Below are 20,463 nucleotides of genomic sequence, written 5' to 3'. Positions count from 1 at the left end.
ATATATATATATATATATAAATCGTTAGAATTTTCCTGAATTGCTACAATTGTTTGATTTTTACATACCTGGTCATTTAAGAGGTAATAATTATTATTTTTACTTGCCCAGGGTTGTAATTTGCCGTTCAAATATTAGTTTTCAATCATAATTTTCTAATCAACAAAGCGTATGATTTGATATTTATAATTAATTTATATTTTGTTGATTTAAAATCGACAAATGTTTTGGGGTGTGAAGAGTTACTTTATACTGTTACTTAACATTATTTATTTTATTGTTATAATTTCATTTTTTCAATGGGTTTTTTCCCATACATTAAGAAAAAATTGATTTTAATAATGTTTCAAAATGAACAGTATTTAGATTTAAATAATACGCAACATAAATTTACATTAAAAATATTCAATTTAATTTTTCAGATTCAATAATCTCTAGTAAAATCAAATCAGAAGTAAAGAAGTTTCAAAAGAATATTAAAGATGATTCCAAGTCCTTCAAAACATAACATTAAGGTGTGTTACGATAATATTGTTGAAGTAATTGTTGATGATGATGTTGAAATATTGGAAAGGAATACGAATGAGATCAAAAGGATAATGACAAATTTTAAATTATATTATTTATTTTATAAGAGAAAAAGTAAAGAAATGTTGATAATATTATTGGATTATTTTGATGTTAAAAATATATGATATTTCCAATAATTTACCATAGATTATTACTGCTGCTATAAGGGTTGATATGGATATCAAAATGATACAACGATTGATTGACAGAGGTGGAAATATTAATCATACAGATGTAAAACATGTTTCACCATTATTGTAATCTATAAAAAGTAAAAGAAATGTAAATTTCATAAAAGAAATATTAGAAATGGGTGCATATGTTAATGAAATATGTGATCATGCAGGAAACTCAATATTACAAATAGCAGCAAGTAATTTTTGTTACGGTGATGATTTCAAAGTTATTAAATTGTTGACAGATTCAGGTGCAGATGTCAATGCTGAGAATTTTTGTCGTGAACTACCTTTATTGAAATTGCCATTGGATGCATGTGAAGATTTGTGGTTAGAACTTATAAAGGGAAGACTACATATCTATCAATACACAATAGATTATTCGTTACGCGACGCGTTTTTAACTAACGTAGTATCAAAAACAAGTAGAATTGAACAATTTTTAGATATACTTTATGATAATTGATTCCTTATAGATACAGTGAATAAAATATGTAATCGTCTTCTATATTTGGTACTGCATAATAATTGTTGTACCGATTGTTTTATAGAAATCATTAATAATGGTGCAGATGTTAATGAAATGAAATACCATGATGAAATGTTAAACTTTTCGGCAGATAAAAATCATTGTACTAAACCATTATTAATAGCTTTACAGCTCAATAGAGATAAGGAAATTATATCAGCACTTCTTGATAACGGTGCAGATGTTAATGCGATTGATGGACACGGATTAACACCATTAGTATATGCAATAAATAACAATTATAAAGTAGAAATAATCAATAAATTGATAAATTTAGTTGCAGATGTCAATAAATGTGATTTTAATGGAGTTACTCCTTTACTGTGTGCTATTAAGAAATAATTAGTAATGAGGTTATCGGTAGATTAATTAATACAGGAGCCGATGTAAATGCAATGGATATTAATGGCAGAACAAGTTTATGTTATGCTGTTATGTATTGTAATGATGAAGATGTAATTAATGTACTTATTAATAAAGGAGCTGATTTTAGTAAAATAAGTGATAGTTATGATCAGTTATGGTTCAATATAGAAGTTGTGAAGAAAAGCGATGATAGATTTATGGCTGAACTTATTACTAATAGATGCAGGGATATAAAAACAGGTGTATTTGGTCAAACATTTTTAATGTACGCAATAGAATTAAATATGAATAAAAATATTATTTTTAATATCATACGTAATGGGGGCCGACATTAATGCCACAGATAACAAAGGATATTCAGCTCTAATTTACTCTATAAAGTATGAATGTGATATCGATGTAGTTATTAAGCTAATAGAACATGGAGCTGATGTTAATGTAATCGATAAAAATGGATTAACACCTTTAAAGCATGCTGTTCATTCTCATATGTTTAAAGAAATAATACAAATACTTATTGATAATGGTGTGAATATAAACACTCATAATGAAAATGATAATACACTTTTATTGTATATATTGGAACATGTTAAATATAATAAAGAACATGTGAGTTTTGTGATTCAGAAAGGTGCTGATGTAAATATTTGTGACAATAATGGTTTAACACCAATAATGTATGCCATATTATTTGGTGAAAAAACTATTAAAATACAGATTATATCTACATTAATTGAAAATGGTGCCTATACAGATATTATTGATGAAGATGGTCTTACAGCTTTACACCATGCATTTTTTCAAAGGGACTATCATAATGAGGAGATTCTGGTTTTACTATTACATAATGGAGCAAATGTTCTTAAATATTTGGCAAATCTTTGTGAAGGCGAAATACCTTTAATTTACGCTCTAGATTATAGTGTTAAAATTGTAATTGAACTTTTATATGGTAAAGAAGATATTAATGAGAATGATGTTGAAAATCATACATCATTTTTGTGTAAATTATTTTCTTCTTCTGTTGAACTTGCCTTTTTGCTTGTCTGTGATCATAAGGATTTAGTAAAGAAAGATAAGCCACTGATTCTCAATATTTTTAGAAAAGCTCTGGAAATTTACGTTAAAAAATTATTTTATAGCGACTTGGATATTAATGATTTGGATGAATTCCATCGAAGAGAATTTATGTACATGGTAAATTACAAAGGAATTGTTAAATTGTACAGAGCAGTTTTAGAGAAAAATGGTTATGGCGAATTGACAGATTTTGATTTGAATACACCACTTCATTTAGGTTCTTCACAAGATGAAATCAATACGTTAATTATATATGCTAATGTTGATGTTACTGCAAGAAATAAGTATGGAGTAATAACGTGTGACCATGTGTTATAATCCAATTACGGCATGTATCGAAATGCAGAAGTACCATTTATAAAACATTTACTTATAGTTCTTCCTGAAGAATTGGATAGATACACTGAAGTAAAAGTAGATTATACTGATTTTATTAGTGATTGTAATGCTGAATTAAATAAGATGCAATCAGTGAATATAGTGGATAATTTATCTTTTTTTAAATTTTGTTGTAAATTGTCTGAATATGAGATGAATCTAATAGCAAAATCTGATAATTTTGTGTTTATAATGATGAGAAAATTAAACAACTATTTCCAATTTATTATGATATAATTATTATGAAAATGAAGAAATGTTTGATCGATTTAAGGAAAAGACATTTAATAAATGCTTTAGCGGGATTAATTATATCAAATAGAATTATTAAATCGTATGACCCTAAAAAATATGAAGCTGAATTGGATAATTGTAGCGTTGAACATTCTGATCAATTATGTGAATGTGTTTTTCTTAATTATGATGTATTATATTGTGTTTCTAAATATTTATATGTTAGACATGTTGTTAATTTATTGCTTCCTTCATTATAGTTTTGATATGAAATAGTTATTCTATTGTAAGGAGTATAATTCAAGTAACGACTGATATTGTAGATTTGTTTTTTTGGTTTTGATTTCTGAGGACTGGACAGTAAGATACCACTATTTCTATGTAGCTAAATTTTAGTGAATCTCATACAATTAATGGTTTGTTTTGTTTAACTTTCTGCAACATTATTAGATTATTTGTTAAATATCATCTTATTTTCTTTGACCACATTGTATATGACTTATTATTTGTAATGGATGTACATTTTATTATTATTATACATTACATTTTTCTACTTGTTTACTGGTAGACATTAAATATTCTTTCCTAAATAAAAAAATTTAAAAAACATTGTTTAATGATTACATTTTTCCTGCGTTACATTTTAATTGATTATCATTTTTTCAGATTTATGAATTACTACATTGGGTGTTTTCCTTTATAAAGATTTTCAATTACCTTTAAACAAGTACATTTTGTGTTGTAATTTCACCAAAGTAACAAATATATTTTTCATCAAGTTACAATGTACCTTGGATCATTTTAGCTTCATCAAACTATATTTGGTGAAATTTTCATAATTATCAAAATTATAGTAAGAAATATCTACTTTAGTGGCCAATTAAAAGTAAATATCCTTTACTAGATAATAAGGCAATTGGACCAAGCAGCATAAGTTGCATGTAAAATCATTTAATAGTTGTAAAATTACCTCAAGAGATTAAAGATATCAGTGTGATTTGGTACTCTACTTCTAGTTATTAATAAAATATATTTTTATATTCACTTGTAACAAAAATTATTTTTACAACTACAAGTTTGTTAGACTCATTAATTAATAAAAACTATTATATTTTTAATAAAATGTTGCGTTTATTGTGCAACTTTATTTTGATCTATTTTTCGTATCGATAACACTGTGGAACAATGATTTTGCTTCCTGCAAAACTCTACAATTGAAATACTTAAAACATAACGGCAAAATGCCTAAAATCCTTAAATTTTATTCCCATCACCCTCAGTTTTCATGAAATACATTTTTATAGATGTTTTTTGTAACTCATACCTTGATGCACAATGATGCTTCACAAAATGTTGTAGATAAATAATAAAAAGCAATACTGGTTATACATAAGCTTCATTATTGGTAATTTTCATAATATTTTGGAGTGATAGATAAAAATAACAACTTCATCAGGAGTGAATATAGTAAAGTTGAATGCCCCAGTATTTCAACATGTCATCTCAAAAGTGTGTGAGTAACAGCAATGTTTTTTGTTATATTTGTAGACAATTTACATTGAAATCTCAGGAGGACAATATTTTCATTAATTTAGAAAGCTTATAAACTTAAATTTGGTAGTCCAGTTAAGAGAGTAAGATAAACTATAGCTCCAGTATTGTTTACCTTTTGCAACTGACCTTGGAGCTGGAAAAAGAAGTTTAATGCCTTTTGCTGTGCCTGTGAATTGGAGGGAACACTATGATCGATTTTCAGACTGTTACTTTTGTCTCACACAGGTTGCTGATCATGCGAGGTGTGTGAGAAAAGTAATGAGACTGACTTTTTACTTACCAAAGTTTTTATTTTTTTTCTAACAACAATATTATCCCCTTCAAAGTAGTTCCCTTGGGCAGCTATACACCGGCAGAGTCGTTGTTTCCACTCCTGGTAGCAGCGCTGGAAGGCTTCAACTGATAGGGCTTTTAATTGGTCACTGTCTTTTGAATGTTCTCCAGAGTTCCAAAATGACTTCCTTTTAAGACATGTTTCAATTTCGGGAAAAAGTCACAAGGACAGGTGAATAGTGGGGTTTGAGGAACTACGGTTCCTACGAATGCATTTTGAAATCAAAAACTCCGTGATGGAAATGGCCGTGTGACACGGGGCATTTTCATGATGAAGCATCCACTTGTCTGCAATGTCTGGTCTCAAGTGAATCACTCTTTCCTGAATCTTTCAGACATCTTTGTAAAACACTTGGTTGACAGTTTGTCCTGGAGGAACAAATTCTTTATGCATGATACCCCTACTGTGAAAAAAGAAAATCTGCATGGTTTTGATCTTTGATTTGCTCATATGACTTTTTTCAGTCGAGGAGATGATGGAGTGTGCCACTCTTCGCTTTGCCACTTTGTTTGAGGATCGTACTTAAATATCCGGGATTCATCACCTGTAATCACACGAATGAAGAATTCTTGGTCATTGTCAATCCTCTCAAGAAGATCAATGCACATGTTTCTTCGATTGTCCTTCTGTTCCATTGTGTGGTTTTTTTCGGCACCAATTTCGCACAAACCTTTCGCGTGTCCAAATCGTCTGTCATAATTTGATGTATGGTGAAAGTGTTTAAATTTAACTCTTCACTCATCATCTTTATTGTTAAACAACAGTCTGATCTCACAAGAACCCTCACACGGTCAAAGTTTTCGTCAGATTTTGAAGTTGAAGATCACCCTGAGCGATGTTGATCTTCAACTTGTTGTCCCCTTCCAAAAATGATTTGTGCCAGCGGAAAACTTGTGCTCTTGATAAGCAATGTTCCCCATAGGTCTGTTTCAACTTTTCAATGTTCATATTCGCGGATTCCTCAAGTTTAACACAAAACTTGATTACACAACATCGCTCTAAATTCTGATGCTCCATTTTCATAACACAACTTTACTGATGGCGCTGTCAAAAATAATGTGTTGGCTGAATGGAGTTGAAACTAATACTGAGCATTTGGAAGGAATGAACAAACCGGTGAATGAACAAACAGCATTGCCAGATCGCTTGCAGTGTTACCAATTATATTACTTTTCTCACACACCTCGTATATCTAAATACAAAAAACCACATACCCAAGAATTCCATCAGCTTTGAGACTTGTATCACATGATGAAAAGGCCAACAGAAGATAATCTTAGAAGTAAAGGATCAGAAAATTTACAAACAGATCAAGTTGCTGAAAATGCTGAGGACTATTTGCCACCCACCTAATTTTTCAAATGGACTGAAAGAAAACAGAGCTTCTAGCTTCCAGACTATAGTAATGGCATCTACTGCAGGAAAATGTCAAAACATCTGTTTGCCACAATCAAAAAAAACATTTACTAACATTTGTTTCTTAAAAGGATAAAATGATCCTTTTCCACAGATATTGATATATCTGATATCAGATATTATGAAATATCTGAGATGTGAACATAAACCAGAACAATGGCAACTGTTTATAGATGCTTCCAAGGCAGTTTTGAAAGGAATTCTATTACTAGATTAGAATGTTATAGCAGAAAAAGTACAAGAGAAAATGCTTGGGGAGTATGGGCTAGATCAGAGAAATAAATGAGGATTTAAGTCTTCAGAATTTTGTATTAAAATAAACTAATGTTTTTGAGTAGCATTTTTAAAAATCATAAAAGAAAAACATTTTTGAATCAAGAGATGTAGCAAGGGTTATGCAGGGATTTTGAAACTAAATCCCTAAGATTGTAAAGTGTACCCAAGAGCAGATATTGATTCTGACCATAATTTAATTATAAGAGACTGTAGACTACCAGTTTTTAGAAGATAAAAAAAAGTGACTAAGAAATAGAATACAAAAAGACTAAAAGAGAATAACAAGAAGTGAAAATACAATCAAATCATGTATACAGAACTAAATACAAATGTTGATCAACTAAAAATTAATTGATCAGTTTAAAACGAAATTAAAAGAGAAATTTTTAAGTAGAAATGTAACATTTTGTCAAAAACCTTGGCTAATAAAAGATACAGCATGCTATAAAAAGTATAAAAATGGAGGTAGGAAACTATATCAGCTCTTTAGAAATATAATTAATAAAATGAAAATAACAGCAAAGTAAAACTGGTTGATGTAAGGGTGTAGTAAAGTAGAAAATCTATGATTATTATTAAAGTAGATTCACCTTGTAGGAAAATAAAAAAAAACTGCAGGAAATTTTTTAAAACATTAAGATTATTCCTGGCTTAGAAAACAAAAGAGAAAGGGTGAAAACAAAGAATATATTCTTTGTTATATTTAAAAAAGAATATAGAATCAAAGTCAAGCACACCATCCTTAGATAAAAGGGAAGATATGATAACAGACAAACACATTAAAAGTGAAGCTGTTCATGATCTTCCCTAAGTATCAGTTAACCATAGATCGAGGCTTTAGCACCCTTGGGCATGAAGTTGTGAATTAAAGATAATAATTTAAGAAAAAAATTGGTACTTTTACTTCATTACATTTCTGTCACCATGGCAACAGAAATATAATGAAGTAACAGAATTATTTTTAAGGTAGATTTCATAAGAAAGTTACCTATTGTAATGGGTACCATAATTCGATTTCAGGAAACTTTCGACATATCTTTGCATTTCACATACCCGAGACCCCAGAACCACCGTCAGTTCAAACGTTTATATATACAGGTGATTCAAAGAAACGGGAATTTTGAAAGTTGTATTGATAACCGTGGGCGATTGGTACCACTTGATAAGTGGCGCCAGCCTCTCTAACCTAATCTGCCATTTAGTTGTCATGGATCCTTGGAGTGGTGCGCAATGTGCATTTGCTATCAAAGCGTTTTACAAAAACAATGACAGTGTGGAGGGAGCGCGTAGAGAATTTCACCGCCATTTTAATCTGGGATGGCACGACCGTGTTCCATCAGCACATGAGAAAAGAAACCTCCAGGCCGTGAGTAAACCGTCCGTTCACCACAGAATTTTCAAGCTTTGCAAGATGCTGTCACACGAAGTCGGTGAATCCGTCGTCTCTCAGCATCTTTACAATTGCACAGTTCAAGTGTTCGAAGAATGTTAGTGAAGGACTTGCAATTACATTCATACAAGTTGCAGATCATTCAGGAACTGAAACCGAACGATGCAGTTGTGCGAGCACAATTCTGTAATGTAATGCTTCAGAAGATAAATGATAACCAAGAGTTTGTTCATGAACTGTGGATGTCAGACGAAGCGCATTTCCACCTCAGTGGATTTGTTAACAAGCAAAATTTCAGATACCGGGCACAAGAAAATCCTACGCAGCTACACCAGCGTCCGTTGCACAGCCAGAAAGTGACCGTGTGGTGTGCTATGTCATCTTACAGTGTTATAGGCCCTTATTTTTTTGAGGATGACAACGGTCTTGCGATTACAGTGATGTCGGCTCGTTACGTAGCCATGCTTGAAACCTTTGTTGTGGAACAACAAAAGAGACTTCTACCGATTCTTAACACAGCCTTGTTTCAACAAGACGGAGCAACATCACATACTGCATGAATATCGATGGCAGCTGTACGCCGATTGTTTGGACAACGTGTCACTTCACGAAACGGTGACATTAGATGGCCTCCCAGATCGCCTGATCTCTCAGCTTGCGATTACTTTTTGTGGGGTCACCTTAAAAGCAAAGTGTTCCACAGTAGATCTGCTACAACATAAGAACTGAAGGCAAATTCCAGTTGAGATGTTACGTCAAACCACGAACAATTTAACGAAGAGACTTCGTGAGTGTTTACGTAGAAGAGGAGGTCACCTGGAAGATGTCATCTTAAAAAAATAAACTAAAATGTATGTATCCTAAAATGGCAACATTTGTACAATTACATGAAATAAAATTCATTTTCTAAAAAAAATTTTTCATTAACATTTAATTTGTAAATTTCCCGTTTGTTTGAATCACCTGTACAATAAAACTTTAAAGATAACTCATGAAAAGAGACATGGTAAAGAAAAATACCACCAAAATTGAAAATGTAGAAAATAAGAGTGATTATAGAGAAATATGATAAGCACAAGCATTTTAGAATGAATAAATATACTATTATATAATTAATATTTCAATTATACGTGAAATTGTTTGTTTTCAATCAAACTGTTTTGTGCACGTCATTATTCTACTGTAAAATCAACTAAATAGCAACATAATGTATTTGAGTACTACACATGAGCAGCTATTCATAACAATAACAAGGAAGACCTATAACAGTCAGCACTTTAGCTGAAAAAAGTATGTATTACACAACTTGTAAGAGATAAAATATCTAATCCCCATTTTTTATTTATTATTTTGATGTATTAAATTGTACAGATTATAAAATCTGAACATATAATTGGTATTTTATTAACACATGAGCTGAAAGTTTTTTCCTCACAAACTACTGTGACTACTAGTCACTGTACTGTACTGTCTGTTGTGTTTGCATTTTATATACAGATGTGTGATAGTAATCGGATGATGTCATCTAGTCAGATAGTACAACAAACCCCACTCGCCCATCCTGCCTAAACTGATAAACATATAGTATAAGATCTTATGGACAGTAGCGAGTCTGAACCTTCTATTCTTCAAGATTCTGGCTCAGAATATAAATAATCAGAAAATAACAATTCAGGTAAGTTTTTAATAAAATATTTTGACACTAACTTATTCACAAACTGTAAGCACTTTGCTTTACAATCCAATATGTTTTGTTATACAATGTGAGTAAAAAGTTTGTAGCTCTAAAATAATTATTTAACTTGTGAATGCGTTAATGCAGTCGACCTCAAAGATTTTCCTGGCTAATGTTAAACAAAATAGGTTAAATTACTACGCAACTGCACTTCAAATGGCAAAATAAACTGCAAAACAGATTCTCATAATGAACAGTATATTAATAAAGATAATAGTTTTACAGTAATATTATTATAACCATAAAAGTAGGCTATATTTCTGTAGACTAGGACAAATTGGCCCCACCCGTTTGTGTCAATGAAGATATGATAAGAGTTTAAAAGAAAAAAGTTTCAATAACATGCTAAAACTATTAATTTTAAAATATTTTTTTATTACACCAGTATTTTGAGCTAGTAACAGCTTTAAAATATTTTGAGCATCTGTGTACTGTCTTTATTATGGAATAAATCAAGTGCTAATGTGTCAATCTTATAAATTAATCTTTATACCCAAACTACTGTATTTTAATTTTACTAAAATTTATTTATTTAAATAAAAATTCTAACAGCCTTTATGTTAACAATTTTTGTTACAGATAATGTAGATTATCTGAATGTGAAGATCCAAAAGCAGCAAAGCGATATAAATGTCAAATAACAGCGTAAGCGAAAATGTAATTCTGATAAAGAGTATTTTACTTAAAGGAAAATTATTGTGATAAAATATTTTTTAATTCACCATGCCTGCATAAATTAAAGTATGGTGAGAAAATTACTGAAGTGCAGAGAAATTCCATGTTCAATGCATTTTACAAAATGAGAAATTTTCAAGCTCAAACTGCTTACATTACTGAAATTTGTCGTCAAACTGTGCCAAAAATGCATTGTCTAAGAGATGGTAGTAGAGGTACTAAACGGAATCTCCATGACAATATAAATTTTTGTAAAAAACATTTTTTAGAAGCATTTCAAATATCTGATGGCTGGTCACATTGCTTCTTTTTTTCCTTGTTTTCCGTCACACTATACGAGAGCTCATAATTCAAATAGACAATTCCAGCCAGACACTGAAAATTCAGTTGATGCATTATGTACACAAAGAACATATTACACTTGTAATATGCTCAGTGGCTTATACGCCACTGAGTGACACAGCACGTTGTCGTGGTGAAGAAGGAAGCCATTGGTCCATTTTTCTGGTCGCTTTCTTCATATGTCGTTTCGTAAACGTTGCAGTACACCCTTATAAAATTCAGAGTTTACAGTTGTTCCCCTTGGAACGAACTCTGATCGCACTATGCCCTCACCATCGAAAAAACAACGAGCATGACCTTGATGTTGAATTTTGACTGATGTGCATTTTTAGGGCAAGGAGATGAACTGGTTTTCTATTGGGAACTCTGCATTTTGGTCTCAGGGTCGTAGCCATAGACCCAACTTTCATCTCCAGTTACAATTTTGGCCATGAAGTCCGGATCTGCATGAAGATGACCCTTCAACTCCGTGCAAATTGACACATGATTTTCCTTCTGTTCATCACTCAGAAGTCTGGGAACAAATTTTGCACTCGCTCGTCTCATTTGCAATTCATTAGTTAAAATGCTTTGAACGGATCTGTACGAGATGTTAAGGTCTTCTGATAGCTCTCGAATAGTCATTTGTCTGTTTGAACGAACCATTGTTTCCACTTTTTGCACATTTTCAACTGTTTTTGAGGTTACTGGACGTCCTGCACGCTGCTCGTCTTCAACAGACTCATTTCCGTTTTTAAATCGGTCATACCACTTGTACACAGTTTTCAAAGTTACCACATTATCGCCGTACACTGACTCTTAACATTTCGTGAGCTTCTTCGGCACTCTTTTGCAACTTAAAACAAAACTTAATGTTAATGCGTTGTTCAAAATCCATGTTGCGTGACTGACACGATAAACACAACCTCACTCTAGCGGCTCTGGCAGTTGACTGGCAAGCTCGAATGTTACAACTTGTCCCTGCCTGTCTCAGTTGATCAAGCTATTGGACAAATTACAACATATGGATGTAGCGTCGGCAGTTGCCGCTATAAAAATTTATTCACCGTATTTTTTGATCACACCTCGTATGTCTGAGATGAACAAGTAGCCTCAAGAGGGTCTCAAGAAAATAGGTTCCTGCATCGTTAAACATTTACAATCATGTTTAGCGATTGTTGCCATTAAAACTGAAACATTAAAGATAGCACTAACTTAGAACTTAACATCGTCCCATCAGCAAGCAAAAAAAAAAGTTTACATTTCATACCACCAGTTCATGGCAGATTAGGACTGGGATACAGCAGAAGGTCCCCTTTTATGTTTAATTACTGATTAGAAGTATTTTATATTTGTTTACGTTAACTTTATTTGATTATAGTACATTATTCTAAAATTTAATATGTAAGTTATTTTTCCTGCAGTGTTGTTACACGTACATGTGTTGCACCACAAGTACATGTGGTGCAACTTAGTTTTACATTAAAGAAAATTCAAATTTAAAAAAATTAACAAGATAAAACCATTAGTTTGGAAATATTTAAAATAAATAACAATATTCCAAAACAATTTTTTTATTTATAGTATCATTTCTTATAAAGGACTATATATCTCAAAACCATGTAAGCATGACTTTCATCACTTTTCCTTTCACTGGCACATATAAACAGCTTCAGGTGAGGATTCAATAACTGTGCAGCTTATAAAGTATGATCTATTAGAAAAATTATTTGAAAACATTTACAAGACAGAAAAAAATCACACAAAAATGGCAGTCTGTCCTCCTAATTCATCCTCTACCCAAAAAAGGAGAAAATATTATTTAAATAAATACAGAGGAATTTCTTTTCTTTTAGTAACTTATATATCAGGGTGGTTTAGAAAGGGAAGATCTTGTGCGGAACAAATAGTTTGTGTAGAATTAATTATCTGAGATAGAATGGTGAAATGCAAGAATTATGCAATTCTTGCAAATTCAAAGAGGTATATGATTCTGCGGGTAGAAATGAGAATAAATGTTTTAACTGAACAATCAATTTCCAATGCCTTTTCTAAAATTAAATTTATTTGGAATTATTAGAGCCATTAAAATAAACAAAAAAAAAAACAAAAAACAAGGTAACAAGATTATTAAATGTGGTAGAAACAATAAGTTTAGGTTACAAGGAGTAGATTGTTTTGCCTTTATTACATTTCATACATTACAAATTTCCACTTTCATATTCCCATGCACAACCTTCTTTGTAAGCTTCTGTGGTGAATTAATTCATCAGTAAAAAAAAGAATTTGTGTTGGGTAAAGTTAACAAAAAACACACAGCTAGTATTTGCCAAAAGAGATTGGACTTTAATTGGAAATAAAACAAATGAACTTATGTTAAAATCATAACCTTAAAACATAAAGAGAAATTATGAAATTAACATAACTTAATGATACTTAAAATATCAGCTGAATCAACATGAACAATGATGTTAAATGCAAAAATACATGAATATACATTTTTTAAATACACAATGTAACAAAGCCTGAAAACAAGAGAACATAAAACACCTTATTTTCAACTATATACGTAGAAAAACAAAACATCAATAAACATAGTATGACTGGAAAACTATTACATTACTGTCATATGCTGTAATATTGAAAAATTAGCAATGAACAGATGTCATTAACGTAGAAAAATAAATTACAATAATTTCAGTATAAAAAAAGAGTTAATTACAATATAATCACATTAAAGTAAGTAATAATATAAATAGAGTTCATTTTGGTAAATAAGCATTCTTGAAAATATAAAATTACAAAGTCCTAAAACATAACTGCACATCATGAGTAATTTGCTTTAGGTTAATTTAGAGAAGTATTATGAATACAGTTCATGAATAGAAAAGGATTAATCTCGGTGATTAACAAGTTACAAGATTAAATTATACAGTTAATTACCATAACAACAAATTGAAATAATTAAGCACGTAAAGTAGGTTGCAGCTGAACAAGGACACAACCTTATATAAGTCACCTGTTGTGACTGCACTTAAGTGAATAAATGGGGTTTTAAACTAAACATGAAATACAAATTTGAATTTTTGTATGATGAACTGAATGTTCCACAAATTTTAATGATAAAAGAACTGTTTAACGTAATAAATAATGAAAATTGAACTTGCCTGTAGCATACAAATATTAGCAAGAGACGAACTCGTGAATGAAGGTAAATGAATACATACAGTAATCCTGGGCGTAGCCTGCAGTGGTGTATCAGGAATACAGGGGTGAGACGTGTTTTAGAGGTTGAGCAGGACGTGGCGTCCCAAATATGTAGCAGCGAGTTTGGAGAAATTCTGCATCGATGAAATGTAATCAGCAGCTCGAGTAGATTCGGCGTCGATAGAATTGGCAGCTTGTAGTGATTGAAACATTTTCCACAGAGACGTAATGTAGAATTTGAAGAAAAACTTAACGAAGAAACGAGGCAAAAACAAATCATAGAGATCGGTGAAATTACGAGACACTGCCGAGTAGAGCTAGAGAATATTTTGACAGAGAAATACTGCAACGTTTATGCGGGTATGAATGCGATGAAAAATATTATCATAAAGTTTGAGAGAGAATGGCCATAGGCGACTGTACAGGAGGAATGTTGGATCTACTCTGCCGAAAAGATGGCGTGAAAGAAAAGAGGGGGAAACCAAACCTAGGTAGTGGACAGGAGAGAGTGTGTGTAAAAAACAAGAGATGTGTGCATGTATTAGTATGGGAACGAATGAATAACGGGTGTGTGAAAAGTAGCCATAAATAATTCGAGAAATGAATACACACGGTCACTAAGGATGACAGAAGCAGACAGTCTGGCCGGCACCAGAAGTGTCAAACACGAGAACAAATAATCAAACAGGTACAAATGACAAGCCCAAAATACGAAACATAGTAAAATTTATCATGCCTGTAACAAACAACATGACCCAACCCTAGCTTTGAATTCATTGGAAATAACAGAACTTTATGCATGGCGTAAACAATATGAATCTTTTTATTTATATATATATATAGAATCTTTTTATTTATATATAAAAATAAAAAGATTGATTTAAAAAATCTATCACAAATACAAGTGACAACAAAGTAGATTTTTCATTTAAAAGATTCTTAATTTTTTTAGAGGCTTTTACCTTCGCAAGTAAAAAAAAGTTTTTTTTTACATTTTGGCGGTATATATTTTCAAAAATATCTTTGTAAATTTTCAAGCATAAATTATATTTGCTCAGTTATAACAACTTAAAGTAGTACAGAATTTCAGAGCACAGTGAGAGACCTGGCATCTCAAGTCGCTGCCCTATATTGTTTAAGGTTTGCAACTCTTACACTTTCCAAAACCTTTTTCTATTGCGAACAGAATATATTACAGAATATATACAGAAAATGTAATAGGACTATTTAAATAATTTGAGACATAAATTTCAAAATATTTACTTTATTTTCAAGTGTATTTGTAAAAAATTAAAAACTAATACAGATTTTGAGGTTAATATTGATAACAGGCACAAATATCAGATTATATATTTCTTGTCTGGTTTTAATATTTGAAAACATTACTAAAATGGTTAGACATGTGATGTTAAGTAAACTTTAACACAAAATCAGAATGTGCTTTAGATTCAAGATCAGCGTTATTTGTGAAAAATGTATTTGAGAATCTGACTGAGAAAACCATGTTCAGGAAAAACACATGCAACTTAAGATTTTTACAACATGTCTCACTTGTGAACTTTACACACATTTCTATATAGCACTTTTTCTGAACTCGTGGAATTTCTCACCGCCTACAAATTATCATATTGGCATGGTTGCAAGATAAGATATTTTTGGTTCATAAATATCACCTGCATATTATAACTAGAATAATATATAAATCTAATTTTTTTTTTAATGTAGTAATACAAATTAAAAAATTCTATTCAAGTAGTTTGTAGCCTTGACCGGCCTCTGTGGCTTGGGGTGGTAGTGTCTTGGCCTTTCATCTGGATTCCTGGGTTTGAAACCCAATCAGGCGTAATATTTTTCACACGTTACACAAAATTGCCATTTCATCTCATCCTCTGATGCAATACCTAACAATGGTCCTACAGGTTAAAATCACTATAAGCCAAAAAATAGTTTTTTTTATTCCATTCTAATGTATTTTATTTGTTGATGTTTACCTGTTCGATTTTTAATCGAAAAGGTAAACATTACATACAAAAGGTAAATCGATTTTTAATGCAAAACTGCTCGATTTTTAATTTCAGATAATACTTCAATAATTATCCCTTACACCACTGACTACCTACCATTATCACGTTTAGCGATACCTTGACTGATCAGTTTTCCTTACCTTTTTGTGTTGGTCAAAAAACTTAATAGTATTATTTTTACTCAATAAATATATATATCAATTAGATATAAAATTAATTGCACATTTTTATTACTTTTTTAATATATTTTTTTTTAAATTGTCTTCGAGGCGTACAAGGTAGAAACCTCCTTGCAAAGTTGTAATATATACAAAAATGAGATAACGTTAAATTAAAAACATTATATAAATTTGGTTATACTTGTTTTAGTTTATGCATATTTTACACTTTTTTAAAGGTCACGATTTTCTAATATGATATCATTAAGATGTCTTTTTACGATGTAACTCTCGTTAAAAGATTTTTTAAAAAGATTACAAACATTAATTTTTTTCTTTAGTGTGGATATTAATGTGTTTTTTTAAATCATAGATGCGACTAAAAGACTTTTGACAAAATTTACATACATAATTTCTCTCTTTGGTGTGTAAATTAATATGCAACCTTAAACTTGAACGATGATTAAAAACCTTTTGGCAGAAATTACAAACATATTCTCTTTCTTTTGTATGAATATTCAAATGTGATTTCAAAGTAGAACTTTGATTAAAGGACTTCTGACAAAAGTTACAAATGTAACTTTTTTCTTTTGAATGGATATTAAGATGTCTCTTTAAATGGTTTTTACAATTAAATGATTTTTGACAAAAGTTACAAATAAAATTATCCTCCTTAGTATGAATATTTAAATGTACTTTTAAAGTATAATTTTCATTAAAAGATTTCTGACAAAAGTTACAAACATAATTTTTCTCGTTTTTATGAGTCTTAAAATGTCTCTCTAAATCATATTTACGATTATATGACTTTTGACAGAGGTTACAAACATGATTTTTCTCTTTGGTGTGTAAATTAATATGAACCTTTAAATTAGAATAACAGTTAAAAATCTTTTGACAGAAGTTACAAACATAATTTTTCTCCTTAGTATGAATATTTAAATGCATTTTTAAATCAGAACTTTGTTTAAAAGACTTCTGACAAAAATTACAAACATAATTTTTGTCATCTGAATCAATAATAAGATGTCTGATTAAACCGCTTCTGAAATTAAATGACTTCTGACAAAAGTCGCAAATATAATTTTTCTCCTTAGTATGAATATTTAAATGTACTTTTAATGTAGAACTTAGATTAAATGACTTCAGACAAATGTTACAAACATAATTTTTCTCTTTTGAATGAATAATAAGATGTCTCTTTAAACCGCTTTTGAAATTAAATGACTTTTGACAAAAGTTACAAATATAATTTTTCTTGGTACTTCCCTTGATGATTTCTTCATCAATAGTAACCTGTAAAAATTAAAAATAACTAATAATTAAAAGATAATTATGAATTAATGTAATATATCAATTACAACATTAAGTGTTATATCTTGTAAAAAGCCACTAATAAACTATAAGCAACTAAATATACTATATTCATAATCAACATGGTTTTGAATATTAATCATCATTAAAATAAGGAACTTTACATCTCTTGTAGTATGTTTATACACTTGGCTGAAATTATTATCATATCCTTATTTTAAGAAAACCAGCAAAACTATTTAGCAAATTATAACAGCACATAAATATATTTATTAGTTCTATATCCATGTTGATCAGATTTACAAACCCACATATTTTTAAATATGTACATTTTCCATACATATGTACATGTACATTTTCTGGTCTAAAGGTATCCAAAACTAATGGTTTATATTTAGTCATTGTAATTTCTTAAATGTACGCTCAAATGACAGGATATCTCCAAGATTTGTTCAGTATTCTCTTTCAGCTGAATATGCATGTGCAGACATGCTGACTCCAATCCAATTATAATCAGTTAAGGTGTGGACCCCTTAATAAAAAGTTTAGTATGCGTTTTGGTCAGTGGCGTTTCACATGGTTACACATGTTCAACGCCTTGACGCAGTCTCCTACATCCAAGATTATTCATATTCCAAGGAACACAGATATGTTATCCGTGTTCCTTGGAATCAGTCCTTTTAACCTTGGAACGTCAGCGAGACGTTCTCACTGACATCATCATGGGTTCAGCTACAGGGCTGAACAAACACCAATACTTATCAGCAACAATTAATTCATTATTACCTCAAGGAAGGTTTGACTTGCGTATTCACGGCTTAGTTTACAATTCCTTTCTTAAATAAGGTTTTTTACAGATCTTTAAATTTTCTAACCATTTTTGTTATAGTTTTTACTTTTTTAATTTTTTTCTATTAGAATTTAATATAAGTAGAACATAGGAATATTGAATATAATAAGCTCTTCATTGAAAATCACCCCAGCAATAACATCAAAAAGGGTAAGTTCATCTCCTGATTGTATTTTTTCAATGTTTATTTTAGTATTAATACTAAACAATTTTAATACATAACTCCACATAATCACATATACACTGTTTTGAAACTAATAAAAAATTAAATTTAAAAAATCTGTCACATAATGAGAATAGTTCTTATTTTTATATCACATAAGCATGTACATGATTTCAATTTCTTTGAAAATATTCCTTTATGTTAATTGATTTATCACTTTTACATATTTTTCTTTGAATTCATAAAATGCTTTTTTTTATAAAATCATTTTTTGTAATCATTTCTTATAAAAATATATAAGATTATTTCCTTGTTAACATTCCTGATTATTTCAACTTCTTTTTTTAGAAATATGATGACAATTCTGAGCTCCCAGGCCCTTCAGGAATAAATAAAAGAAACCTGTCCATTACCGCACAAGAAAAAATCTTGTAATCAGAAGAAGTGTTTAATTTCCTAATGAATTCAGGTATCAAAGATAACAGGTGATAAGGGCCATGTAGAAAAGGTAGAGTAAAACACCTGCTCCAGGATTATTTAGATGTAGGGCACAGTGTATAAACGAATAATTTTTATAATAGTGTACCTCTGATGAATTGTTGGGAAGAAAACTTTAAATAACGGGGACCCTGAAGCCAAACCGTAAAGGAAATCCAGTTCATATTAATAAAAAAATTTCAAGGAGAGAAACTGAGCAAGGTTACACCAAAAAAGCTATCTGTGTATTTAAGTGGTTCGACAATGCCAGATAATAATGATTTCTTTTCAACACAGTACACAAATAACAACAGTCAAAATCAGATCTGGAAAACAAAAAGCTAAGCCCAAGGCTATCGCAAAATATAACAAAGTATGGACAGAATTGATCAAGCAGATCAACTCGTGGCTTACTAGTCCCTGGAAAGAAAAACTTTGTGATGGTATGCAAAAGTTGCTATTCATGTGATTATGAATAACGCATATCTACTGTATAAAACATATAGGCCTAACAAGAAAATGACATTGTTAAAATTTTGGGACGTTTTAATGAAAAATTAATTTACATTAACCAACAGAAAATAAAGCCAGAAACAGCAGTTTTAGAGGGACTGGCAAGACCCAAATTCATATTCCACAGAAAATAAAAAAGAATGAATCTGATAGAAAACCACAGAGAATCCCAATGTTATTGTTCGTTGTGTCCTTCGCAATCAGCTTTTTGTTTTGAAATCTCCTTATTTGAAATCTACTATATGTAAACTAGCCTAATTGGCTAGTTTACATTTAATTAAAATTTCTTATTGTTATTATTTCCATTTTAGTATTGTATTATATTTACTACTGTTTATGTTATTCCTTTGGACTGCTTTTTCAGTACTGTGCTGTATTATAATTGCATTTGATAAAATATTAATACTGTTTGATTATAATAAAATTAATAACAATCAATTCTGATATTTGTGTTTTTAATTTACATCTCACCCAGTATAACAATTTACACTCAGTTTTGTCTATAAAATTCATATCTAATATGCTTTTATTACTGTAGATTGTGCAGTATGAATAAAACAAATGAAAATATAACAATAATTTATATTTAATAAACAGGCCTATTATTTTGATAAAGAATATAAATTATTTCAATGCAATAAATATTATTTACAAATAATAGCAGACTATATAACAGAAGAAAGGATGATGTTAGGTCTGTATTCTGTGGCGGGCAACTTCACT

At 30.4% G+C, this 20,463-nt stretch overlaps 1 protein-coding gene and 1 long non-coding RNA gene across 3 annotated transcripts in view; one reads left to right on the top strand and one right to left on the bottom strand.

Moving 5' to 3' along the window:
• The first annotated feature begins 9,814 nt into the window (after positions 1–9,814).
• On the top strand, positions 9,815–20,195 carry LOC142332239 (uncharacterized). Its single transcript, XR_012758232.1, has 3 exons — positions 9,815–9,978; positions 10,618–10,695; positions 19,099–20,195. It is a non-coding gene; the product is annotated as an uncharacterized LOC142332239 (long non-coding RNA).
• The window catches only part of LOC142332238 (low-density lipoprotein receptor-like), a 35,079-nt gene continuing 29,813 nt past the window's right edge, over positions 15,198–20,463 (bottom strand). For both annotated transcript variants that reach the window (XM_075378540.1, XM_075378539.1), the window contains exon 5: positions 15,198–17,719. In XM_075378540.1, the coding sequence (XP_075234655.1) occupies positions 16,748–17,719 (972 nt within the window). In that variant the 3' untranslated portion in view covers positions 15,198–16,747. The remainder of the gene's footprint in view (positions 17,720–20,463) is intronic.

This window comes from Lycorma delicatula, chromosome 11, assembly GCF_047948215.1.
Source record: "Lycorma delicatula isolate Av1 chromosome 11, ASM4794821v1, whole genome shotgun sequence".
NCBI classification, from domain to species: Eukaryota; Metazoa; Arthropoda; class Insecta; order Hemiptera; family Fulgoridae; genus Lycorma; species Lycorma delicatula.
Note: the sequence above shows the minus strand (reverse complement) of the source record. Positions and strands in the feature narration are given on the sequence as shown.